At 38.4% G+C, this 24,156-nt stretch overlaps 2 protein-coding genes across 4 annotated transcripts in view; one reads left to right on the top strand and one right to left on the bottom strand.

Moving 5' to 3' along the window:
* Positions 1-18,236, bottom strand: part of LOC126424982 (mitochondrial 2-oxodicarboxylate carrier) — an 82,400-nt gene extending 64,164 nt beyond the window's left edge. Inside the window, exon 1 of the mRNA XM_050087869.1 lies at positions 18,068-18,236. The gene's annotated coding sequence lies outside the window, so the exon portion shown is untranslated. The remainder of the gene's footprint in view (positions 1-18,067) is intronic.
* Positions 18,236-24,156, top strand: part of LOC126424980 (ectonucleoside triphosphate diphosphohydrolase 5) — a 58,091-nt gene continuing 52,170 nt past the window's right edge. Inside the window, exons 1-3 of one of the 3 annotated variants that reach the window (XM_050087866.1) lie at positions 18,236-18,393; positions 18,931-19,069; positions 19,150-19,317. In XM_050087866.1, the coding sequence (XP_049943823.1) occupies positions 18,328-18,393; positions 18,931-19,069; positions 19,150-19,317 (373 nt within the window). In that variant the 5' untranslated portion in view covers positions 18,236-18,327. Of the gene's footprint in view, positions 18,394-18,451; positions 18,643-18,690; positions 18,813-18,930; positions 19,070-19,149; positions 19,318-24,156 lie in introns of those variants that run through there. The other 2 variants (XM_050087868.1, XM_050087867.1) reach the window with 2 other exon arrangements.

Genomic DNA, 24,156 nt, shown 5'->3' with positions numbered 1-24,156 from the left:
AGTTGATCATGCTTCCTCAGCTATGAAGAGTATGTCTGAATACCAGAGATGCCTAAAAGATTGTTAACAAAGATACAATCTAAAATTAATGTTCAGTAAGTTACAACGCATTTTATTAAGCCACAGTATTCTTGTGTTCTATATGTTCCAGATTCTACAATTATTTAGGGAGTTATCTCAATGTTGTTCTTTTGTAGCTATAGAGGCTTTCAGTGCAGCAAACTGTTCTCCTGTTCAGCATCAATGATCTGTGACAGTACCATTAGGATCAAATGTCCCTTTCAGCTGAGTCATGTCACACTTTAAACTTAATAACAATCAATCTCAATATTGGATGTGACATATTAATCTGACAGGTTGAAGGGAATTCACAAGAAATGCTGATTTACAGCTATAAAGGATTTGAAAAATATTTTTCTTATTCACTTACTCAACATTGTTTTATCTAAATAAAGGACTGTTGAAATTTGGAAAAGCACATAAAATTACAGGCTTACTGAGAGAAAATACAAAATTTGCCATATATAAGGGACAGTTGCATGAAAATGAGACAGAAGGAAAAAAGTGAGTAAATTGTTTATTATTTTAATAGTAATTGCCATAAATGTTAATACACTTATCCCACTGTGAGACAAGAAGGTCAGTGCTCTCACAGAAAAATTTTTGTGGATGCCTATGAAACCAAGATTGTATCCAGGTGTGTACTGCTTCATCTGAAGCAAATCAATGGCCACAAATGTCTTTCTTCAGGGCTCCAAAAGTACGGAAGTCACATGGGGAGGGATCGTGGTTGTTTAGAGAATGTGTAAGGGCTTCACAGCAAAATGTCTGCAGCATAATTGAAACAACATCGCAACACGTGGGCCCCTCCTATAACATTTGCAAGTTGTGGAAATAAATACTGTGGGCACCCATCTATATGAGCCCAGATTTCTGGAAGTTGAGCACTGTGGTCATTAGATGAGATAAATGTTGGAGAAACTAGCATGTTCATTCACTCATTCTGGAATATGGGCTCACTGTTTAGAGTAAGGCTCCCTGCTATGCATAATGTCGTGTAATGTTGACCACAGCAGTTCACTGAGCAATTCCACGACACTCTCATTCTGGCTAAAGAAATCTGTGACAAATCATGCAACTCTTCTTTCAATCACTTTTCTCTCTATTGCTTTAACCTAGTTCGGCAAGAGTCCCACACTGATGAAAAAACTCAAAAATTAATCAAGCACTTGTTCTAAATTATGCAACCTCTTTCACATGTGAATTAAGGATAATGGGATGTACTTGAACTAAATTGAGTGAAGTAGAGAGAAATAGATTTGAAAATGAGACCTCAAAAGCAGGAGATGAGTTTTTTTTTTATTTATTAACTGATGGTGATCAAAATAGAGAGGATAAAAAATGAAGGCTGGCAGGAACAAGGAAATCCTTTCTGAAAAAGAGTAATTCATTAAAAGTCCAATACAAATTTGAGTGTTAGGGAGGCTTTTCTGATTATTTGTCTGGAGTGTAACCTTGTAAAGAAAGAAACCTGGACAACAAGCAGTTCACATGACAAGAGAATAGAAGCTTTCAAAATGTCGTGATGCAGAAGAACACTGAAGATCAGGTATTGAATAAAATTAGGGAAAAAGAAACTAATGGTACAAATTGACTAAAAGAGGGTATCAGTCAACAGACCAAATCCTGAGGCATACTCATCAATTTAGTAATGTAGGGAAGTAAGGCACATTAAAAGTACAGAGGAATATTGAGGCAAAAATCCAGTAAGCAGGTTCAAATCGATGTAGATTGCAGTAGTAATGCAAAAATGAAGAGGTCTCCACAGGATATATTATTGTAGAGAGCTGTATCAAATCAGTATTCAGAATGAAGACCACAACAACAAGAATCTTCCAATAAATTTGAGTCAGGCATCTGGCTTTATCATGATTAAATTTATTTAGTTCTGCTTTAAATCATATTGGACGGAAACCTCGAGACTCTTGAAATTGTGGCTGATTCCAGTGATAGATCATTGGTTGTACAGGCAGGCAATATCAGACCCTTTCACGTATTTATGCACATTGCATGACATTTATTTAGGGTGATGGTCAGCTGCCAATCTCGGCACCAGGCACTGATTACCTACAAGTCTCCCTACATCTCATGCAGGTTTCTATCCCTGTCAGCTCCATGCAAACTACTATATCATTTGTGAACATCCTCAAAAGGTTACAAATGTCAGCTTTCAGTTAATTTATATTGTATTGTCAACAGCAGCAGTACTACCACATTGCACTACACAAGAGGGCCGGTAATGTTCTCCATGCAATTGGCAAACCTTCCTTGGACTGCCACAGGGTATAGCGGAATTCATCACTCAGAATCATTTGTTTTCAGTCATCCACTGAGCATTGGTGTCACTCTTTACACCACCTCAAGCAATGCTTAGTAGTGATGGCAGCCATGTGGCTTAGGAGTAGCTACTCAATCATTGTACCTCATTCTTTATTACTCCCTACACACAGTCATTGTACTACATGGACTCCTGGTAGCACTTTGGAATTTACAAATGATTCCTTCCACTGATTTTGTGTGATGTTTCACAACCCCCTACCACAATGCTCAATGGTCCTTATTCATCAGTAGATGATATCTACTGGGCCTCAGTTTAGCTGTAGTTGTTCCTTTGTGTTTCCACTTCAGTCACATCACCAACAGTTGACTTGAGAAGTTTTTTAATGGCTGAAATGTCCCTGATGGATCTGTTACTCAGGTGAGAGCCAATGGCTGATCCATGTTCAAAGTCACTGAGGTCTCCTGACCAAGCCATTCTGCTCTCACTGCCTCTCTACCAATAACACATTACTCCCCATTCCTTTTCTATGCCGGGATGGTTCCTTTCAAAGGGCACGGGCGACTTCCTTCCCCGTCCTTCCCTAATCCAATGAGACCGATGACCTCGCTGTCTGGTCTCCTTCCCCGAAACAACCAACCAACCATTCCTTTTGTATGGTGGGTCTGACTCTCATGACATTTAATAGTGAATTCCACATCACATAGGAGTGTAGGGATCCTTTTGATCAGATAGTGTATGCGGATGGGAGAAAGATAGGAAGTTAAAGGAAGGAAGTTAAAGGACCAGGTCCTAAAAGCAAATTCTGTTAAATATGTTTCCAAAATGTCAGTTCCCTGACTACACACATGGAGAAAATTTGTGCTGTACAGTTAATGCTCTAAACAGCTGTACTCGCAGGTGTTCGTTATGCTGAATATATGTTGGCCAATGGTTTAACAGAAAGTGATTATGAGAGTCAATTACTTGTTGAATCATGCAAGAAAATAATGTAGTTTTGTCATATACATCAAATGCCAATATTAAATAATTTATGGTTTTTTTATCCCGTTTTTCTGTTGTTGCCTTCATTCAGAAAGACTGATTTAATGCAACTCTCCATGCCAGTCTGTCCTGTGTAGCCCTGCTCATCTGTGCACAGCTACTGCAACCACACCAATTTGAGCTTCCTTACTGTAGTCAAACCTTGGTCCCCTCTACAACTTAAGCCCCTCACACTTCCCTCAATCACCAAACTTGATGCATGAGGATGTATCCCATCAACCGATCCCATCTTTTAGTCAAGTTTTGCCATAAAATTCCTTTTCTCCCTCATTCATTTCAGTACCTCCTCATTAGTTATCTGATGTACATATTACATCCTCAACAGTGTTCTTTAGCACCACATTCAAAAGCTTCTATTCTCTTCTTCTATGAACTTTTATCATCCATTTTTGAATTCTGCACAATGGCACATTCCAGACAAATACCTTTGCAAAAAGAGTTTCCAATGTTTTAAATTATACTGAATGTTAAAAAATTCTGTTTTTCAGAAATTTTTCTACTTAATTAACAATGCTCATCTACTGCTTTTAGTGTCCCAATTTTCAATCTGATTCGTTCAGCATCATTTGATTTGATTCAGCTACATCCATTACCCTTGTTTTACTTTTATTGATGTTCATCTTATAAACTCTTTTCAAGACAGTGTCCACCCCATTCAATATGTTCTTCAAAGTAGTTTGCTGCCGCTAACAGAATTATGATGTCATCAAAAAACCTCAAAATTTCAATTTCTTCGCCCTGAACTGTAATTCTCTTTCCAAATGCCTCCATTGTGTCCTTTGCTGCTCATGCAATGTACAGACTGAATAAAATTTGGGGTTAGGCTACAACCTCTCCCATTCCCTTCTCAACCATTGCTTTCCTTTAACTTCTTTCAACACTACAACTGCAGTCTGGTTTGTGTGCAACCTCCAGATAACTTGACACTTCCTGTATTTTATCCCTGCTATCTATAGCATTTTAAAAAGAGCATTCCAGTCAACATAGTAAAAAGCTTTCTTGAAATCTACAAATGCTATAATTCTGTTCTCATATACTGTATGGATTTCTTCTTCTTCTTAGTTTCACCCTCTTTGGAGCATGGTGAATCAATCATTTCTTTGTTTGTTGTTCCTTCCTGTGAGCTCAGTATTTCTTCATTAACTCTGACCTTTGTACCTCCTCTTCTAAGATGGTGGGTTTCAATTTTACTTTAAATTTGCCTTGGAACCTTGTATTTTGTTCTATAGTACTTACCTGAGCTGTTCTATTAAATAATGAATTTTCTGTAATTTTTAATTTTCTTAGCTTTGTAGAAGAAATAAAAGATTCATTTACCTCATCTATGAGAGTCCATTCGAGGAGATGTCCACAAATATTTAGTCTCGTTTTTGTATAGTATCTGAGGGTTTTCCAATTTTTTTCTATTGTCTCATTCTTGGTGTATAACATTTCATTACCCTGCTAATTTTCTCCTACGATCTTTCTTAAAAATTTTCTTTCTTTTATTTCTAATTGTTCTATGTGGCCTATGCTATTTGTGGTTGGGGTTTCTGCTACATACTGCTTCTGGCTCGATTACCGTTTTGTAAAGCTTAATTCTGGACCTTTATAAAAGGGATTTCTTATAAGTTGGAAGGCTAATTCAAGTCTGTTTTTCCTGGATTCAATTACCGTGCTTTCTGTTACATTCCAACTAATCCATTCCCCCAGGTATTTAAATTCTTTACTATTTCGAGAGATTAGAGCCCACACAGAAGCATACCGACAATCCTTCTTTCCACGAACAATACGAGACTGGAATAGAAGGGAGAACCGATAGAGGTACTCAGGGTACCCTCCGCCACACACCGTCAGGTGACTTGCTGAGTATGGATGTTGATGTAGAATTTTAGGTATTTATTTGGGTGTTTGTTGTTTGCATGATTTTAGCGATTTCAAAGGAAATTTAAGACCTATTTTACCTGCTTGTTTCTCTAGTTTGAGTATTTGTTCCTTTGCTTCCTCCTTTGTTACAGCAAACATGGCAAGATCAGCAAAGGCAATGCAGTTGAGTTTGAGATTCTTATTTTTGCAACCCAGTCTTTTTCCACACTTTATAGTTTTGTTCCATTCTATGATTAGCTTTTTAAGTGCACAATTAAACAATAATGGAGAAAGCCCATCCCTTTGTATTACTCCTGTTTTTATTTGAGATAGATCCGACACTTCATCCATGAAGTCAACTTTTGAAAACATATTTGTAATAGTGGCTTTTTTTCTTCTTCTTTCATTTCACCATCTTTGTGCTCCACTGGATCAATCTTTTTTTGTGCGTTGTTCTTTTCTTAGGGCCCAGTATTTCTTCGTTCTTTCTGATCTTCTTTTCCTCTCTTCTTCCGAGATGAAGGGTTTGGACTTTTGTGTAGATTTGTCTTGGAACCTTATGTTTTCATCTTTAGTAATTAATTTAGCTGTTCGATCAATAAGTGAATTTTCTGAAATCCTTAATTCTACTAGGTCTTTCTCAGTTTCTTCAAACCAGTTGGGTTTCGTTTTGCGCTTACGGAAAAAGTCAAAGATTTGTTTAGTTAATCTGTTGGAATTCATTCTGAGAAGATGACCACAAAAATTTATTCTCCTTTTTTGCATAGTATCTGAAAGTTTTTCAATTTTCCTGTAGAGTGTTTCATTTTTGATGTATACAATCTTATTGTCTTGAAATTTTGGCCCTATGATTTTTCTTAAGATCTTTCTTTCCTTTAGCTCATTTCTCCATTTGGCCTTTGAAATTCATGTTTAGTGTTTCTGCTGCATACAGTGCTTCTGGCTTAATTACTGTCTTGTTGTATGTATTTTTTGTTAGTTGGAGGGGCAATTCAAGTTTATTTTTTGTGGATTCCATTGCTTTGCTTTCCCCAGCATTCCAACTAATCCATTCCCCAAGATATTTGAAATCTTTTACTATTTCAATCTTCTGTTCTTGAACTTTGAGGTATTTACATGAGTGCTTGATGTTTGTCAATATCTTAGCTTTTTCAAAGGAGATGTGAAGACCTATTTTAGCTGCTTGTTTCTTTAGCGGCTTTAATTATGTTGGTTGTTTTCTGACCCAGACTCAGTTTTTCTACTACTGATATTAGGAATTCTCTATCAATTGAATCATATGCCTTCTTGAAATCAAAGAAGGAATTTACGTATGTATGTCTTTGTGCCTGATTTGTGGCATGCCACAATGTTTTAGAGGTTTAGTATTTGTTCAGAGCATGAACTATCCCTGATTTTCCCCCACTTGTCGGTCCAACTGCGGATCTGTTCTATTTATCAGGACTTTTGAAGTAGCCTTATAAGTTACATCCAGCAATATGTTCCCCTGCAACTGTTTTGGGTCTGTTTTGAAGCCTTGCAATGAGGGCAAATGAGAGCGGTTTTCCACTCTACTTGGATCTCTTCTTCTTCCCAAATTTTATTGAAGACACACTGAAGAGATTTAATGGCATTTTATTAACTTTTTTCTGTAGTTCAGCCACTATTTGATTTTTACCTAACACACTATTATTTTTTTTATTCTGAAATGAGTTATTGCAGTTCTTCAATTGTTGGTAGCTCTGAATCTGGTTTATCAGAACTATTTGGAGTGAATTCATATTTTCCAAGAATGGGTTCACAATTCAAAGAGTTTCTCAAAGTACTCTACATCTACATAGATACTCCGCAAACCACCACTGTACAGTGCATGGCAGAGGATACCCTGTACCACTACTAGTCATTTCCCTTCCAGTTCCATTCACAAACAGAGCAAGGAAAAAACTAGCATCTATATGATTCTGTATGAGTCCTAATTTCTCGTACCTTATCTTTGTGGTTCTTACGTGCAATGTATGTTGGTGGCAGCAGAATCATTTGGCAGTCAGCTTCAAATGCTGGATCTCTAAATTTTCTCAACAGTGTTTCTTGAAAAGCAATGTCACCTTCCCTCTAGGAATTTCTATTTGAGTTCCCAAAGCATTGCCGTAACATTTACATGCTGTTTGAACCTACCAGTAACAAATCTAGCAGCCTGCCTCTGAACTGCTTCAATGTCCTCCCTCAATCCAACCTGGTACAGATCCCAAACACTTGAGCATACTCAAGAATATGTCGCACCAGTGTCCTATATGTGGTCTCCTTTACAGGTGAACCACTCCTTCCTAAAATTCTCCCAATACACCAAAGTCAACCCTTCATCTTCCCTACCACAGTTCTCACACGCTCATTCTATTTCATATTGCTTTGCAGGAATGTCACACCAAGATATTTAAATGACATGAGTGTGTCAAGCAGGACACTAGTAATACTGAATCCAAACATTACAGGTTTGTTCTTCCTATTAATCCACATTAACTTACGTTTTTCCACATATAGAGCTAACTGCCATTCATCACACCAACTAGCAATTTTGTCTAAGTCGTCTCGTATCTTCCAACAATTACAAAACTTCGACACCTTACCGTACACCACAGCATTGTCAACAAACAACTACAGATTGTAGCCCACCATGTCAGCCAAATCAATTATGTACATAGATAACAACAGCAGTCCTATCACACTTCCCTGGGACATTCCTGATGATACCCTTGTCTCTGATGAACACATGCCATCGAGGGCAACATACTGGGTTCAATAACATAAGAAGTCTTTGAGCCACTCACATATCTGTGATCTTATTACATAGGCTCTTACCTTCATTAACGGCCTGTAAGGGGGCACTGTCAAATGCTTTCCGGAAATCTGTAAACATGGAATCTGCCTGTTGCCCTTCATCCATAGTTCACAGTGTATTATGTTAGAAAAGGGCAAGCTGAGTTTGGCAAAAGTGATGTCTTCTACAACCATTCTGATTTGTGGACATAAGCTTCTCAGCCTCAAGAGAGTTTAATAAATTCAAACATAATATGTCCAGGGCTTCTGCAGCAAACCTAAGTTAGGGATACTGGTCTGTAATTTTGCGGGCCCATTCTTTTACCCTTCCTACATACTGAACTCACCTGCACTTTTATCCAGTCACTTGGGACTTTGTGCTGGGCGAGAGATTCACAATAAATGAAGGCTAGGTGAGGGCCAGTGCTACCCGCCAGGGTAGCTGTGAGCACTAACGCGCTGCTTCCTGGACTCGGGTAGGCGCGCCAGCCCCGGATCAAATCCACCGACGGATTAACGACAACAGCCGGTGTGCTGGCCAGCCTGGATGTGGTTTTTTGGGCGGTTTTCCACATCCTACTAGGTGAATACCGGGCTGGTCCCCACGTCCCGCCTCAGTTACACGACTCGCAGACATTTGCAACACATTCACACTATTTCTCGATTTACACTGGATGCAGACATCTGGGGTACACTAATTCCGTCCTGGGGTTATGGGGTGGCGGCAGGAAGGGCATACGGCCACTCCTTAAACTTAACTGTGCCAAACCCATACTTAACCTTGACAACCCTGCACACAATGTGGGATGAAGGCGGTAGAAAAAGAAGAAAAAGAAAAAGGTGAGGGCCAGTGCTGTAGACTACTCTTTGTACAACCGGATTGGGATGCCATCCAGAACTGATGATTTATTTCCTTTTGAATCTTCCAGTTGTTTCTCTACACCAGGGATGTTTATTACTATGTAATCCATATGGGAGTCTGTCTGATGGTCAAATGATGGTATGTTTCCACAATTCTCTTGTGTGAATAATTTCTTGAAAGTGTCTGTACAGTTGTGAGCAATGTTCCCATCAACATCTCAAAATTGAAGCATTGGTGCTTTTTATCTGGATATTTTTTGCATGAAAGTTCTGTAGATGCTTTTGTATTGTTTCTGGTAAACCCTTCATCAACTCGGAGGAGAGTTTTGTTTTTGTGTGCTTTTTTAACCTTTTTTATCTATTGCTTTCTTAATTCTAATGAAATTTAATCTTTTTTCCTGTTTTTTTTTTTTTTTTTGATTGCCATTGTAGCCAGGCCTGCTTTTTGTTGTAATGTATCTATCACCTTCTATCGACCACTGGTGTGTTAATTGTTCAGTTTAGTTTACTATTTCATTGTTGTTGTTGTTGTTGTTGTTGTTGTTGTTGTGGTCTTCAGTCCTGAGACTGGTTTGATGCAGCTCTCCATGCTACCCTATCCTGTGCAAGCTTCTTCATCTCCCAGTACCTACTGCGACCTACATCCTTCTGAATCTGCTTAGTGTATTCATCTCTTGGTCTCCCTCTACGATTTTTACCCTCCACGCTGCCCTCCAATGCTAAATTTGTGATCCCTTGATGCCTCAAAACATGTCCTACCAACCGATCCCTTCTTCTAGTCAAGTTGTGCCACAAACTTCTCTTCTCCCCAATCCTATTCAATACCTCCTCATTAGTTACATGATCTACCCACCTTATCTTCAGCATTCTTCTGTAGCACCACATTTCGAAAGCTTCTATTCTCTTCTTGTCCATACTAGTTATCGTCCATGTATGTTTCATTTCCATATATGGCTACACTCCATACAAATACTTTCAGAAACGACTTCCTGACACTTAAATCTATACTCGATGTTAACAAATTTCTCTTCTTCAGAAACGATTTCCTTGCCATTGCCAGTCTACATTTTATATCCTCTCTACTTCGACCATCATCAGTTATTTTGCTCCCCAAATAGCAAAACTCCTTTACTACTTTAAGTGTCTCATTTCCTAATCTAATTCCCTCAGCATCACCCGATTTAATTTGACTACATTCCATTATCCTCGTTTTGCTTTTGTTGATGTTCATCTTATATCCTCCTTTCAAGACACTGTCCATTGCATTCAACTGCTCTTCCAAGTTCTTTGCTGTCTCTGACAGAATTACAATGTCATCGGCGAACCTCAAAGTTTTTCTTCTTTTCCATGAATTTTAATACCTACTCCGAATTTTTCTTTTGTTTCCTTTACTGCTTGCTCAATATACAGATTGAATAACATCGGGGATAGGCTACAACCCTGTCTCACTCCTTTCTCAACCACTGCTTCCCTTTCATGCCCCTCGACTCTTATAACTGCCATCTGGTTTCTGTACAAATTGTAAATAGCCTTTCGCTCCCTGTATTTTACCCCTGCCACCTTTAGAATGTGAAAGAGAGTATTCCAGTCAACATTGTCAAAAGCTTTCTCTAAGTCTACAAATGCCAGAAATGTAGGTTTGCCTTTTCTTAATCTTTCTTCTAAGATAAGTTGTAAAGTTAGTATTGCCTCACGTGTTCCAACATTACTACGGAATCCAAACTGATCTTCCCTGAGCTCCGCTTCTACCAGTTTTTCCATTCGTCTGTAAAGAATTCGCGTTAGTGTTTTGCAGCTGTGACTTATTAAACTGATATTTCGGTAATTTTCACATCTGTCAACACCTGCTTTCTTTGGGATTGGAATTATTATAGTCTTCTTGAAGTCTGAGGGTATTTCACCTGTCTCATACATCTTGCTCACCAGATGGTAGAGTTTTGTCAGGATTGGCTCTCCCAAGGCCGTCAGTAGTTCTAATGGAATGTTGTCTACTCCCGGGGCCTTGTTTCGACTCAAGTCTTTCAGTGCTCTGTCAAACTCTTCACGCAGTATCGTATCTCCCATTTCATCTTCATCTACATCCTCTTCCATTTCCATAATATTGTCCTCAAGGACATCGCCCTTGTATAAACCCTCTATATACTCCTTCCACCTTTCTGCCTTCCCTTCTTTGCTTAGAACTGGGTTGCCATCTGAGCTCTTGATATTCATACAAGTGGTTCTCTTCTCTCCAAAGGTCTCTTTAATTTTCCTGTAGGCAGTATCTATCTTACCCCTAGTGAGACTAGCCTCTACATCCTTACATTTGTCCTCTAGCCATCCCTGCTTAGCCATTTTGCACTTCCTGTCGATCTCATTTTTGAGACGTTTGTATTCCTTTTTGCCTGCTTCATTTACTGCATTTTTATATTTTCTCCATTCATCAATTAAATTCAATATTTCTTCTGTTACCCAAGGATTTCTATTAGCCCTCGTCTTTTTACCTACTTGATCGTCTGCTGCTTTCACTACTTCATCCCTCAGAGCTACCCATTCTCCTTCTACTGTATTTCTTTCCCCCATTCCTGTCAATTGTTCCCTTATGCTCTCCCTGAAACTCTGTACAACCTCTGGTTCTTTCAGTTTATCCAGGTCCCATCTCCTTAAATTCCCACCTTTTTGCAGTTTCTTCAGTTTCAATCTGCAGTTCATAACCAAGAGATTGTGGTCAGAATCCATATCTGCCCCTGGAAATGTCTTACAATTTAAAACCTGGTTCCTAAATCTCTGTCTTACCATTATATAATCTATCTGATACCTTTTAGTATCTCCAGGATTCTTCCAGGTATACAACCTTCTTTTATGATTCTTGAACCAAGTGTTAGCTATGATTAATTCATTATTTCATTATTAAATAAAATTGCATAGTTTTTCTATGCTATGCCTTACAATGTTTAACTATTGTTATATATACTGAAATATGTCTCCATGTCTTTTTTATTGCACTGCACACTTTTCACTGTACCAAATTTATTGTGTATTTGGCTACAGCCATATAACATTGCACTGTATAAGCAAAATGAAATGGCAACATTTACTATGTTTTAAGGAACCAATGGTGGGAAATGAATATCTAGGGTAATTTTGGCCTTAGCTGATCAGTTAGTTTTTTTTTCTTCTTCTTTTTTTAAGCACTGTTCAGCTGAAACCAATTTTTATTATTAGCAACAGAAGCTATTGAGAAGCAAATGTACTGAGAAATTAGAGCAAGAATTCCAAGATTCTTAGCAAAGCTTCTGCAAGTTACACTTACCACAATATTCTTATCACTTACTTCTACTAAATAAACACTTTATTTACTTTATGTGCACTGCCCCAATCGATAATTCCATAAGAAAATACTGAGTGAAAATATGCATAGAGGCCAACACACTTGTCCTTATGTCAACACAAATGAGCTGTTTCTAAGGACATAACACATTGAACTGAGCTTCTCAGTTTATCCATGTGCTGATTCTATTTTAATTTGTTATCCAGCTGTGTCCCCAAGGAACTGTGCATACAGTACTTTATTTCATGCATGATTATTAATATCTACCTTTGGTGCTAAAAGGTCATTATTGCTCACTTGCAACTGCATAATATGAGTACTTGTGAGATTAAGGCATAATGTGTTAGCCCTGAACCACTTGACCATCTGTTCAGCTACGACCTGAGCTGTCTGCTGGAGTTAAATTTGGATCCTTGATTAGTATGCTCGTGTCATCAGCAGACATTACAGCTTTTTAACTGCCCTTTAAAGTCAATGCAAGATATTTATATTGGTTAAAAAATGAGTGAACCCAATGCCAATACCTGTGGCAACCCACAGTCTACAAGGGCTATCCAGGAAGTAACAGACGTTTTGGACTACCGTGGCAGTGGGGGTGGCTCCACCTGCCATCTTAGTGCCATGACATTCCCACACTCAGTACGCATCCAGCAGCGGTAGTGTGTGATCTGTATCTCTGCTACTTTGCTTTCTGTGAGGGTTTAAAATGTGCATGGCAGTACAAAATCCCACCACTTGTGAGGTACGTTCTGTGATTAGATTTTTGTTGGCAAAAAACTGCAAAACAATTGAAATTTATTGCAAGGTTTGTGATGTGCACAGAAAAGGAATAACAAGTGAGAACCTAGAGAGGCAATGGTGTATTGATTTTAAAAATGCCCATACCAATCTTCAAGATGAAGACCATAGTGGTACGCCCAGCCTTGTGACCGACAAACTGATGATGAAAATCAATGACAATATTCGTGAAAATTATTGTTTCACGATTATGGAACTTTTGCAACATTTTCCCCAAATTTGACAGAGCTTGGTGCATGAAATTGTGGCAGAGAATCTAGGTTACCACAGATTTTGTGCTATGTTGGTTCCCAAAATCCTAATGGAAGACAAAAAACAGAGACTGGCTGCAGCACTGACCTTCCTCGAAGATTATGATAAAATGGTAACAAAGTTATGGATAGTATCATAACTGGGCATGAGACTTGGGTGAAGCATGTCAATTGTGAAATAAAAAGGCAGTTGATGGCATGGAAATGTCGATTTCCCTGAATGTGGCACAACAATTAACTCAGATAGATAGTGTCAAACACTGACAAAGTTAAGGCAAAACAAGCATCAGGAAAAACTTAATGCAAAAGTTTTTATTTTTGACAACAATGCATGTTCACACACACAGTCAATTGTACCTGTGAGTTCCTATGGGGTTTTGGATGGGAGGTGTTTGATCATCCATTAAACAGCCCGGATTAGGCACCGAGCGACTACCACTGCTTCTCAGCAATGAAGACATGGCTCACTATGAAGTGCTTTGATACTGATGTGCCAAATTGCATGCTGGTATAAATCAGTGATTGCAATCGCAGGCAGCAGATTTCTAGAGATGCTACTGAAAAACTTGTGCCTTGTGATAAGTGCCTCAATTTGAACGGCTCTTGATGCATGCTGAAGCCTTTCTTTCTAGGAGAAGAAAACCCTGACAACAAATCCTGGTCCTCCAGGTTGTGGGGGTTGTGGGATGGGTCAACTCCCAGCTTAAGAGTATACCTGTTTTGAAATGTCTGTTACTTTCTGGATAGCCCTCATATGTTCACCCATTTTGAGGTCATTTTCATGCATGAGATACAACATATTACTAAGACCATCTGCTTTCTGCTATGGAAGTAGGATTTCACCCACAAATGAGGGCTTCCATTAATGGCACAACACTTTAGTTTGATAAATAGAATTTTGTGACCCACAGTGTCAGAGGCTTTGGCATAGTCACAGAATATAACAACAGGATATGAAATCAACCTCCCCAGCGGACACCGCCTTAACATAGCACTGCCCTTGCCTTGGAGGCAGGGAGGTTTGCTTGCTTAAATGAAGCTGGAGGTATGTCGGTGGTAGCTTAGTTGCTGGTAGGGTCATCCTTGCCAAACAGGCCCTGGCTGAGGGGCCAGATGAGTTGTGTCCTGCAATGACCTGTCAATCTCTTTTCTGTCGTTATCACCAAGAGCCGATGGGCGAACTAAGAAGAGTCTTTTGGTATCCCCAGCTATTCCTTTCCCATCTTCTTTGTCAAAGTGTATGAAGAACTCTTGAGGCATGCTGAAGCCATTCTTTCTAGGAGGAGAAAATCCTGATGACAAATCCTGGTCCTCCAGGTTGGGGGTTGTGTGAGGGGTCAACTCCCAGTCCATAGAAAAACACATATAGCTAAACTAACCAGTAATAGGTCTCAGTTTTCAGATGGTTTAAATGGAATTTAAAAGTGGCAAAGAAAATGAACTGCATTTTGGTCTCTAGATTGTACAGGGCACATGAGAAAAACAACAAGAATCTTATTGGTTATAGGACAGCAGTATGAATGCTGCTGAGCTTTCTGAAGAGAAAAAATGTTGCTGGTTGTGAATATCTGCTGGAGTTATGGTTTAATGGTGTGGACAAAAACAGGAGGGTGAGAGGAGCATCCATCATTCTGAACAAACGGTGGTCCAAAAATATAACCTCACAGGAAGCAGTTAATAAACGGTTAATAAAGCTCAATCTGAGGGCTAGAGCCATCAATGTAGTGATAGTGGGAATGTATGCCCCTACAGAAGACTCACTGTTGAACATAAAAGAAGATTTTGAATAGATGCTGGTGAGACTACAGAAGCTGTTACATGTGGCCATGAACTGATACTGGCAAAATATTTTAATAGCAGAGTAGGGAGAGAGAGGAACAGTAAGGCTATTAGGATGAATCGGAAGGGTATTAGGAATGAGAATGGGAAAAGGTGGGTCAATTTATTGGAGATATGTAATGAAATGATTATAAGGTATTACTGGCCAGAAGACCCTGTCTACATTAGTTCAACTGTCTATTGCAAGTCCTTTGATTTGATGCCACTTTGATGACTTGTTCATTGATGAAGATGAGACGACACAATAAAGACAACACAAACACGCAGTTGTCACCAAGTGAAGAAAATCTTCTACCTAGCCAGGAATCAAATCCAGGACCCCATGATCTAGAGGCAGTGACACCAACCACCAGACCACGGGCTGTGAATGACAACAGGATAATTTTTCTGTTTAGCTCTGCTAGCACTTGATTGGTGAGATCTTGTATTGCTTTCTGTGTGGAGAACTCTTTACAAAAGCCAAACTGAAATGAGGTTAACACATTCTGCTCAGTTAAATGAATCATTGTTCTATCATAGGTTCCTTTCTCTTACACTTTTGAAAAAACTGGAAGGAGTGATATATGTTTGTAATAAGTGATAGTTTGTCGGTCTTCACTGTTGCACATAGGTGTTACTACATCATACTTGTCTGCCAGGAAATATACCCCGCAGTCACTTAAGGTTAACCCTATTATGTCAGGACAAGATTTTAATATTCTCCTAGGGACACTATCATAGTCAGCATAATTAGAATTCTTTAGTGACCTAATAAATTATGCACTCTCCTTGTGGGGTTGTATTTTTGAAACTAATGTTTGTTGGTGGTGTACGCAGTGTTTGCACAAGTAAATCTAACACATCTGTATTTGGCTGTTTATTATTGAGTGCGCTGTGAGGAAGAAATTATTGAATTTGGTATCCAACAATTTGAAATTGTCACCATTTCCACCAGAACTATATTCTGGGGCTCAGTTTCATCTGGACACCTAGTTTTATTTGTTTGAAATAGCTTTTGCCTTATTTGTGGAGTGTTTTAGTATTTGAGCATAGCACGTGGTAATGGAGTTTGAAATGTTTGTTATGTACTGCTTGTGCTCTGAATTACGTAGAGTTCTCTCTTCCTAACACAAGATAGTTTAATACCAAGTATAAATCCCTTGTCCTTGCTTTTGTTTCATTTTTCCATTATTTGTTTTAGGGGAAATACAACTCAAAGCACTGTAGGAATATGTTTAAGAAAGAGTTAAATTTTCAATGAACAATGGCTTTAAAAAAAAAAAAATTAAAAAAAACCGACTGGCCCTGTGTTCTTCCCACACAATTTCTCTGCAAACATTATGGTTGAATCATTGTTAATGAATCCATGATACAATACATTTTCTTCTGTGATCTTTGTCTAATTGGTTAGTAAATTTCTCAGTGTAAGCCTACTAAGTTTATGGTCTTTTGCAATCAGTGTAATATTGATCCAAAATGTTTGGAACACCAGTACATTCACACATCCATTCACTCATTCTGTGTAAGATTCTTGTGCTTCCACAGGCAATACAAGTGTAAGCACATTTATGTTAAATCTCTACCTGACACACGGGGTATAAAAAAGATTCTTAATAGCAAGCTCAGACACATAATGCAACAATTTCTTTTAAAATGCTTAGTACATAAAAATGCCAGCACTTAATAGAAAAAAAAACTATATTACATGTAACAAATATATCATAAACATTAGGTCCTAAGAAAGGTGAAGGTGGACAAAGATGTTTAATACTAGTATATCATCCCTTCTCCTTGACTTGGGTTTTATAAGCCACAAAATTTTATAACACAACACTTTATTTCATTGTATAATTAATAAATATGCTAATTGTCGCAACTGCACTACAATCTTTGTGCATATAATGACTAACCACTTTGTTTTTCACAGAAAACAAATAGAGAATTATTACTGTTCCTCCTAGATATGTTTAATGACTGTATTTATTACTCTAATACTGTTCATTTTCTGTATTGGTTCTATGATACTAGTTTAAATTCTGGTCCAGTCATCGATTTGGAACTATTATAGTGTATCTTTAACAAATGTGGTATTTTTAAAATGAGTAATTACTGTAACACTGCTGTAAACATATGAGTTAAAACCTGCCAACCTGATATGATGTCTGAGATTGGCCAATATACAAAGCAAGAGCAGTTTTCTGTTTGTTAAACGGTAACATTTATTTTAATTACTGTATAATTGGTTGTTACTGATCATTGATAATTTAAAGTGATTATAATCCCTAAAGCAGTTCACATCCGAATAGCTGGTAATAGTTACCGAGCAGGATGTATTTCACGAACTTGGCGTTCATCTCGTTTCTCTGCGCCGTGAGGAGCGGTACTCATCACTCGACAAAAAAAAAAAAAAAAAAATTCCAGGTTTACAAGTGACGAAATTGCTACATATATGACAGAAGGTATGATTCCATTATACTGCTTTTGGTAATTTTAATACGTTTTTTACATGTATACTGATTTGTACACATTGCAGCAAATGTACTAGCGGAAACCCATACAGGTAAGCGCGACTTGTGGTATTATATTATCGTAGGGGAATTTCTTGAACGAAAAATAATAAAAAAAATGGGGATATGATTTGTTACTAGATGACTTGCTTGTATGTAGCATTTTAGCCCTTATACACTTAGTTACGCGGGGGTACTATGACTAATTCTGTGACCGCTGATTATTATATATCGCGAAATGATACCCCACTGAAACGTGCATATGTTATTTTAAATCGTATTTTGTAAAAGACTCTAGCATAAAACGCGCCTTTAATCAGAATGAATTCAAACTATAATCGTTATATCACGTGCAATCCTACAAGGCCACAGGGATAAAATAATCTAATGACATCCGCCAATCCTCCCCTCTCCCACGGGCAATCAGCTTCCCGGTTGCGCAAGGGTCACGGGGTGGCAAGAGTACTGGTGACAATGCGCATTGTAAAGCATCAGGACGCACCTCACAGCTTGTATCATACCGCGCAGCACGGCAGTTTCAAAGGTATGACTTGTGCCTGGCCGTCCTTTTCAGTACTAGAACTAAGACCGCTTTGTTATCGTCGTCACACGTAACATTACTGAGAAAAGTCCTCGCGACCGACAGCACTTAAAGTAAACACATATCTCAAGGCCGGCTGCCAGCATTGGGCCGTACAAGGGCAAAAGATGAGATAGCAAGTCAAGCGGATATTTCTACAGTCATCGTCCGCTGACCGGCGCATGCAAACTGCTAACGCCTTCACTGTGATAGGTTTTTTTAAGATGAGTTCGGTACGGCAGAGGAAGGTAAAATGTCTCTATTTATTATGAACCAGCTCCTTAAAGTACTAACTTGAGTTGCGTGCCGTTTGACACGACAGGAAATGTATTCATAGAAATAATGAGAGGGGGCAGAAAATACGTCAGAAGGAAAGAAATTAATTGTTCACATGTGTGTGTGTCGTTTTCTTTAAACGTTTTGTTGAATGTGGCGGCATGATATATATCTCAGTATTCGTATAAGTAGCTGAAAACCCATTAATGATATACCTCCCAGTGAGTTCTGTGCACATTTTTGAATGTTTACGGGATCGTTGCTTGTTTGTTTAATATTTAGTAATTTACTGTATATTTGAGCTTATCAGAAAAGTAAGATCTTAGACAACGTAAGAATGTATTCATTTGACGTCAGAATAACAGAAATGCCACATAGCAGAAAAAGAAAAGTAATTATGCGTAACTCATTACCTACCGTGGCCGTGTAGTTTTAAAGTGTTGCTTGATTGATTTTGATCTCTTTAAATATTACCGCTGGTATACTGATGCCTAGTCGTATTTCTGTAGCTTATAGAAGAAACCGGCGCAGCATGGGATGCCCATTCCTCATCACCAAAACAACCAAGCAGTCGACAGCGAAAAGCAAATTGGCCAAAGAGGTTTTTCATTTTCGTTGCGTGTGTAGCTGTTGTAACACTGATTTTGGGTATGTATCTAGATGCATAAAGTTGGAAATTCCGTGTGTTCGTGGACCATTGAATTATGTGTTGTGTTGTGTTATATTAGGAAGCTACACCAATGTATTGCCGTGGAACATACCTGGGCATGCTACGAATGTGTTGGACAATATCGCTTATTCTCTGGGTATCCAGAAACATGTGTATGCTGTGATTATTGATGCTGGAAGTACTGGATCACGTGTATTGGCGTTCGCTTTCCACGAGTCTGTGATAGGTGAGTAGATTATTGTTTGTTTGAGGACTATAGTTTTACATTTGATACCCACACTCGTGGAGCCTTGCTTTTGAAGAGAATTCCTGAGGTAATTGCAATGTGATACTGATTCAAATATTACAAAGTTAAATGCAAACTTAGGAAACTGCTGTCAAATCCAAATTCTGATCCCCATCGAAATATTGGCTGTAGTGTAGCCAGGGGTCTAGATTAGGTTGCAAAGTGATTTTTTTGGAGTTAGCATGATGAATGAATATGATCATTGTGGCTGAACTCAGTCGACTGGCCAAGCCACTTCTCTCTATAATCTACACCGAATTCTTTTTCATGTCCCGATAAACTTACTCTGTAATCGGTTTTGCTGCTGTTAATAACAATCAGCTTCAACTAACTGACTTACAGTCTACAAGACAAAAATTATTTTCATGTAGGCTTGGCCTCCTTGTCTAGGCTTAAGAATTGAATTACGTACTCTGGTGGAAAGATTTTATTATTTATTTATTTGTGCATGGAGTATTTAGTACAATAACATTGGACATGGCAGACACATTATTACAGAAATAGTATATATAAACATTAACAAAGTAGCATAGGGTTATGTGAGGATAGGGCAGGAAGTTGGCCTTGGCCTAGTCAAAAGGATACATACCAGCATTCACCTTCATGACTTGGGGAAATCATGAAAGGAATTATCCCCAGTCCTCTCGAATGCGAATGCAGTGCATTAAGACTGATGTAGGTACCTCACTCAGTACATGATTGGAAGGGGAATTGCAAATACATAGTCTACATAGTGAGTACAACATGCACAAGAATTAAATCAATGAACAAGAAAAACACTACTGAAAGGTTGAACATGCACAATAAGTAAGTCAATGATGTAAGTACATCACAGAACTTTGCTATAAAAGACCCCTGAAAAAATAAAAACACATGAATACATTATACAACACAGCTGAAAATTATAATGCATGAACATGCCAGCACCCATAAAAATAAAGTTGAGTTTGAGAAGAGCCTAGAGGATTTATTGGTGGCCAAATCTACTCCATTGATGAATTTCTTTTGACTCCAACCACTTTACGTATGTTGGCAGGGTGTTATAATGAATGACACCATAGTGGCTCGCATGACATTGAGTACAGGTTGTTCTAACTTGTTCAGTATGGAGAGATTCACAGTTGTGAGTATTGTAACTGTGGTAATCTGAGTTGGTTTGCCAGTCATGACTTCTAGCTTTCATCATCAACACACATTTGTATATGTACAAGGAGGATACAGTGAGCAAATACAACTTTTTAAATGGGGGCTTGCTGTTAGGCCCGACAGAGCTATGTTAATGTACTGTAATGTACAAAATTCATTTGACTGACTATAAACTATTCCCCAGAAAACTATTTCATAAGCTAAAAGTGACTGGAAGTAACCAAGATAAGCCATTTTAACATCATTTGAGGAGCAAATTCTCAAAACCAGCAGAACTGAGTCTCTGGGAGAGTTTACTTATGAGAGCTTTTGGGTCAATAAAGGCATCTAATTCCACCCGTCTGCTTTGACCTGTGATGTAAGGGTGTTGTGGTGTGTGACATTGTTACGGCATGGTGTTCATGAGTTGGTTGTGTTTGTAGATGTCGTCTTGTTGTGTTTCATGATGCCCTCTGGTGGTGTGTGTGCATGTACTGAGCACAATGTGTTGTATTGGGTTCATTTGAGCCTTGGTGTTGGATTTGTGAAGTCTTTGACAGTGTTTGTAATTCCAAATGTAAGGTTTCAAAGTTTTTTCAGTGAGTCATCAGATTTTTTTCAGTGTTTGGCATTTTTGTTAGGTGTTATTGGTTTGTTGTTTGTAGTGTGGTAAGACATTTAATTTGTTCGTGTGTGTGTGGGGGGGGGGGGGGGGGGGGGGGGAGGGGGGGGGGGTAGCGCTGGCCGACCTAGTTTGCAGCGCCGGAAATTGGTTGGTAGTAAGTAATTTTTGTTTCCCCCCTCTAGTTGTGGTGTTTTGTGTATTTATGGTGTACTTGTGTTTTTATTTGTATAGGGATGCTTGATTTGTAGATTTTTTTTTTTAAAGTTGTGGTTTTCTTTTTCGTAGGTGTTGGTGTTTTGGTATTAATAGTTGTGGCTGACCCATATAGGTCACTGGAAATGACAGATTCCCATTTTCGTAGTTGTAGGTGTTGGTGTTTTGGTATCGCAATCTGTGGTTGACCTGAATAGGTCAAGGCAAATGTCAGATTCCAATTTTCGAATTTTTAGTTGTAGGTATTGGTGATTTGGTATCCTCACCTGTGGTTGACCGATATAGGTCAAGGGAAGTGTCAGATTCCTGCAGATTGTTGTTGGTGTAGTGGAATGTTGTAATTTTTTTCCATCATTTTGTGTTTTGGGATTGTGGTGTGTTCCCCCCCCCCCCCCCCCCCCCCCCCCTCCTATTATATTTAGCTTGTCCTCGCCCTAAAACCCCCAATTTCTCATGGTTTTCCCATTAGTTTAATTGTATTTTTGGAGGAAGATGTTATTGTCTTATTTATATGTATTTTCGTGTTTGTTGCCATGTGTGTGTGTGTGTGTGTGTGTGTAGCGACAGCATAGGCACCACATTGGAGGCGCTTAGAATAGCCATTTACACCTTATTGATGACGTCATGGGTCAAAGCAGATGGAGCTTTCCAGTGTAAATCTTTCTCAACATACATTCCTAAAAGTTTTGTGGATTGTATCATTTTTAACTCATTCCCGTTCGGTACCAGATGGAAATCTTGGTTTTTGTTAATCTTTACAAATTTTCTATCTTTCATTTTCTTCATGTTGAGGTCAGCTTATTGGCAATGAACCAGGAATGCAAGGACTTGAGGACGAGCAGTTGTTGCAGTGGGCAGAGATTCCTTAACATCATTGTCCATTACAGTAGTGTTATGTGCAAACAACATGATCTTGGCTGCAGTGTCTGAGGTGCATGTGTCATTGATATAAACAAGCAACAGGAGGCGGCCTAGCATAGTACCCTGGGAAACACCTATTTAGACTTGCATTGGATATTAATCTGATTTTATGATTAGGATGAGCTGATGTGAGCTCCACAACCTGTGATCTGTTTTGCAAATATGATTGAACACACTTGTTTTCTATTACTTGTATTCCCATTGCTTCCAACTTATTTAAAAGAATTTGATGATGAACTGTATCAAAAGTTTTAGAAATATCTAAATCAACTCCCATAACACTATTTTGTTATCCAAATTTCAAACTATTTTGCTGGTTTAATCATTAATCGCTGTTTCTGTACTTCTCCCTTTTCTGAAGCCTTGCTGATGATTAATCATTAGGCTGTGGTCATGTAAGTACTTGGCAGTATGTTGCTTCCTTAATGTCTAAACTATTTTTGAGAATGCCGAGAGGAGTGAAATTGGTTGGTGATTATCAACTGTATGCCTATTCCCACTCATGAATAAAGCCATTACTTGTGATATCTTTAATCTTCAGGGGGAGGGGGTGTGTGTGTGTATATGGACACTCCCCCAGGTTAATGACAAATTAACAGTGTGAGCTCAGGACTTTGTGATTTGAGAAGCGGTAGGCAACAATCGCTGTGGGCGTAAGAACCACCTACTTATCAATGGCATGGGGTGAGGCTGAAAAAGAAGGGTAGCCCGTGATGTGTGAATTCCCAGACTTTATTCACTCAGTATTTGAGAATGAGAGCACTTAGCAAATTGCGACAAACTTTACATGTAATTTCAAACTTTTCTGAAATTTTTTCTCACTGACAACTCCTACAAAATAATGAAAGGAAAAAAGCTTATTGCTTCCTACTTTTCTGTTGTTCGTGCAGTAAAAGCACTGCTTGAGGCATGACATTAAAACTTATCACTTCTTCACCTCTCGTTATAATTTATTACTTCTTCGCCTCTTACCATAGTCGTGACACATTCTGCAGACAGTATGCACATACTGTAGTGAATGTAACAGCAAAATGATACCATTGTGTGATGTGTAGTTCATGTGATATATCATAAACGAGGTGTGTGAATAACTGTCGCATTGTGCATGAAGTTTAAATTTATTACTTCTTTGCTACAAACTTTATTCACAATAAATTTCACAGACAGTACCCACATTTCTCATGGAATGTACCTACATTATTATGTCATTGTATGACATGCAGTTCAGGATATATTTATATGTCATAAACAGTGAGATGCTTCTAACTCCATATGCAACACATTTTGCGGACAGTATATACATATGCCGCTGAATGTCCTACAAAATTATCCCATTGAGTGACACACAGTTCAGGAGATACAATGTCATAAATGTAAGGCACAAGGCCAGAAGCTGTGTGGTATGGGCAACTGTGGATTTATTCGCTAGTGCACTATAAATAGGAACAGTTTTTACAAATGTAAAAAAAAATCGTTTTATAAATCCCAGAGTAATCAAATATTAAACTATTAATAGCAGACAAAACAGCAGCGGTGTAGTAAAACAGAGGAAGCAATAGCTTTTCTCAAAGTAGCAGCTTCCTTACTAAGTGACTCGTTTAAATTTCAACATTATAAGCGTGAGTAGCATTAAGAAGAGTGATAGTTAATTGTTAATGCAGTTCTTCCGATTTCCCTGTTTTGTGGTATTGTGTACCTCAACTCATTCATCATCCCTGGATGTTCTTCTTAATGGGATCAGTGGAACACAATGAATGAATCAACCACTCGTGTCCTGTATGAAAACTATTTATGTTGAACATTTTGGCAACCCAGTGAAGTTCCTTGTACATAGCAGAAAGCCATTGTGATAAATCTGTGACTTTGAAATGTACATTGGCATAATAATAAAAAAT

The sequence above is a fragment of the Schistocerca serialis genome, chromosome 10 (genome assembly GCF_023864345.2).
Source record: "Schistocerca serialis cubense isolate TAMUIC-IGC-003099 chromosome 10, iqSchSeri2.2, whole genome shotgun sequence".
NCBI lineage: Eukaryota > Metazoa > Arthropoda > Insecta > Orthoptera > Acrididae > Schistocerca > Schistocerca serialis.
The sequence above is the reverse complement of the archived record's forward strand: the minus strand, read 5'-3'. Positions and strand labels throughout refer to the sequence as shown.